Genomic DNA, 2,922 nt, shown 5'->3' on the forward strand with positions numbered 1-2,922 from the left:
TTCCCAAAAAGACTCATGGCTTTATTAGATCAAAAGGGTGCTTCTACTATATACTGAGCAAAGGGTCTGAATACTTAGGACCATGTGATATTTCAGTTTTTCTTTTTTAATAAATCTGCAAAAATGTCAACAATTCTGTGTTTTTCTGTCAATATGGGGTGCTGTGTGTACATTAATGAGGAAAAAAATTAACTTAAATGATTTTAGCAAATGGCTGCAATATAACAAAGAGTGAAAAATTTAAGGGGGTCTGAATACTTTCCGTACCCACTGTATATATATATATATATATATATATATATACACACTAAAGATACAAAAGAGTTTATTTTAAATTACATTACATTTAGCACGAGCAGACACTTATCCAAAGCGACTTACAAATGAGGACAATGGAAGCAATCAAAATCAACAAAAGAGCAATGATACGCAAGTGCTATGACAAGTCTCAGTTAGCTAAAGTTAGTTAGTTAAATTGAAATTTTACTGTATTTTTCATCAGATAAAACCAGCCTTGTTGAACATAACATACTTCTTTCAAAACATTAAAAAAAAATCTTATTCCAAACTTTCGAGTGGTAGTTTAAGTTCTTCAGCACTTTCTGTTTCAAACACAGATACTCGGAGACATTGATTAGGCTAAAAAGAGGAAGAATGGAATGTGTGTGGCAGGCTGTGCGGGAAGGAAAAGAGGAAACTAACCTCAAGTTGTTGAATGGCAGTTTCTCTTTCTTTAATGAGCTCCAGGTCCTCCTCTGTTATGGCCACGTCTTCTGTCTGAGTGGTGGTCATACCCCAATCATCATTACTGCGCACACACACACATACAAAATGCTTTCAGCTCTAATGCTTTTACTCAGTGCTGGGAGCTCACAGACAGGGACTGAGACATACTTATCAAAGGAGACCAGCTGCTCTTCATGACCTCCATCTTCAGCCTGCAGTAAATCACAACACAAACACACTTCACTGAAGAGTACTGTATGAATATTGGAAGCATTAAAAACAAAACAGCATCAGCATCCCATTTTACGAAGTGACATTTCGAGGGAATGCTGCGTTGACTGTGGACTTCAGAAAACACAGTGGACCAACACCAGCAGATGACATGCACCCCAAATCACCAGACTGTGGAAACTTCACACTGGACTTCAAGCAGCATGGTTTCTGTGCCTCTCCACTCTTCCTCCAGACTCTGGGACCTTGATTTCCAAATGAAATGCAAAATTTACTTTCATCTGAAAAGAGGACTTTGGTCCTCTGTGTTTTCTGAAGTCCACAGTCAACGCAGCCATCTACCAGGAAATTTTATAGCACTTCATGCTTCCTTCTGCTGACAAGCTTTATGGAGATGCTGATTTCATTTTCCAGCAGGACTGCCAAAAGCTGGTTCAAAGACCATGGTGTTACTGTGCTTGATTGGCCTGCAAACTCACCAGACCTGAACCCCATAGAGAATCTATGGGGTATTGTCAAGAGGAAGATGAGAGACACCAGACCCAACAATGCAGATGACCTGAAGGCCACTATCAAAGCAACCTGGGCTTCCATACCACCTCAGCAGTGCCACAGACTGATCGCCTCCATGCCATGCCGCACTGATGCAGTAATTCATGCAAAAGGAGCCCCTACCAAGTATTGAGTACATGTACAGTAAATGAACATACTTTCCAGAAGGCCAACAATTCACTAAAAAAATTTTTTTTTATTGGTCTTATGAAGTATTCTAATTTGTTGAGATAGTGAATTGGTGGGTTTTTGTTAAATGTGAGCCAAAATCATCACAATTAAAAGAACCAAAGACTTAAAGACTTAAAGTCTGTGTGCATTGAATTTATTTAATACACGAGTTTCACAATTTGAGTTGAATTACTGAAATAAATTAATAAATTAACGACATTCTAATTTATTGAGATGCACCTGTAAGCTTAAGAAGCAAAAGTTATGTTACAATTTGTTGTTCGATATGTTATCGAATTAAAGATTCAAGTTCATTTTCAGTCAGCTTTCTGACGTTAATGTTTGAAACTCTGACCAGAAACCAACTCAATAGTTTGTTGTGTCCTTTTGTACTCGGGTCTTATTGAAAACATTCCTAAATACTGTTGTTTATTGTTAATTAATGTTTCTTTAAATGCTAGTATATGTGGGCGATAACATTACCAAGGTTAATAAATTATTCATTTTTATTTCATGATACTTCATGCATTAACTAATGTGAACCTTACTGTAAAATGTTACCACCTGAAAGTAATCTTTTTCTTTTATATTTTCCACATTTGAGTCCATTCAAATTCTTTTAATTATGATAAAGCCTCTCCCAGGATACCATGCCTTGACTAGCAATGGAAAGCATTGTAAAACTGTGTTTATCAAGTCATTTCATTGTAGTTTTTATAGTCTATTTTATCTGTCTTTAATACCATGTGGGTAATTTTGGACTTGTTGAACTTAGAAATGAAATAGACAGTCACACTTTGACTTTGCTCAGATGTCTTTTGATCAGAGTGAACTGCATAATTTCAGAGCTCATGGTTGCTTGCGATGTTGTTACTGTGCGTTTGGAGTCTGTTTATTGTCTAATTAGTTTTAATTTAGTAGAAAAACAAGCCCACTCTTTCCTTTGTTTTTGTCATTCGCTGGTGGTACACAGAGAATAATCCTACTAATCATTGTTCATTTTCCTCAGGATCTGTTATCTGCCACCTTGCCTGCTTGTGTCCATGTACAGTAATGGAATTTGGTTGGGAAATTTACCAGACCTCTAGACAGGTTTAAGCATATCCTCACATAGAAAGGCAGCCAAGATTTGTATTTATTTATTTATTTTTATTATTTTATATATTTTTAATAAGCGTGGCTCTTAACTGTCCATTCTCAAGTCAATGGACACTTTCCCCCATCTCACCACTCATAAAAAAA

The 2,922-nt window shown here is 36.5% G+C and overlaps 1 protein-coding gene across 1 annotated transcript in view; it reads right to left on the reverse strand.

Annotated features, from left to right (window-relative positions):
- The window catches only part of LOC107550639 (syntaxin-12-like), a gene marked incomplete at its 5' end in the record, with an annotated part of 6,730 nt that extends 5,720 nt beyond the window's left edge, over positions 1–1,010 (reverse strand). Inside the window, 2 exons of the mRNA XM_016231974.1 lie at positions 703–808; positions 895–1,010. Coding sequence (XP_016087460.1) covers positions 703–808; positions 895–1,010 — 222 coding nt within the window. The remainder of the gene's footprint in view (positions 1–702; positions 809–894) is intronic.
- Positions 1,011–2,922: the final 1,912 nt, after the last annotated feature.

This window comes from Sinocyclocheilus grahami, unplaced genomic scaffold, assembly GCF_001515645.1.
Source record: "Sinocyclocheilus grahami isolate Dianchi unplaced genomic scaffold, SAMN03320097.WGS_v1.1 scaffold404.1, whole genome shotgun sequence".
Lineage (NCBI taxonomy): Eukaryota > Metazoa > Chordata > Actinopteri > Cypriniformes > Cyprinidae > Sinocyclocheilus > Sinocyclocheilus grahami.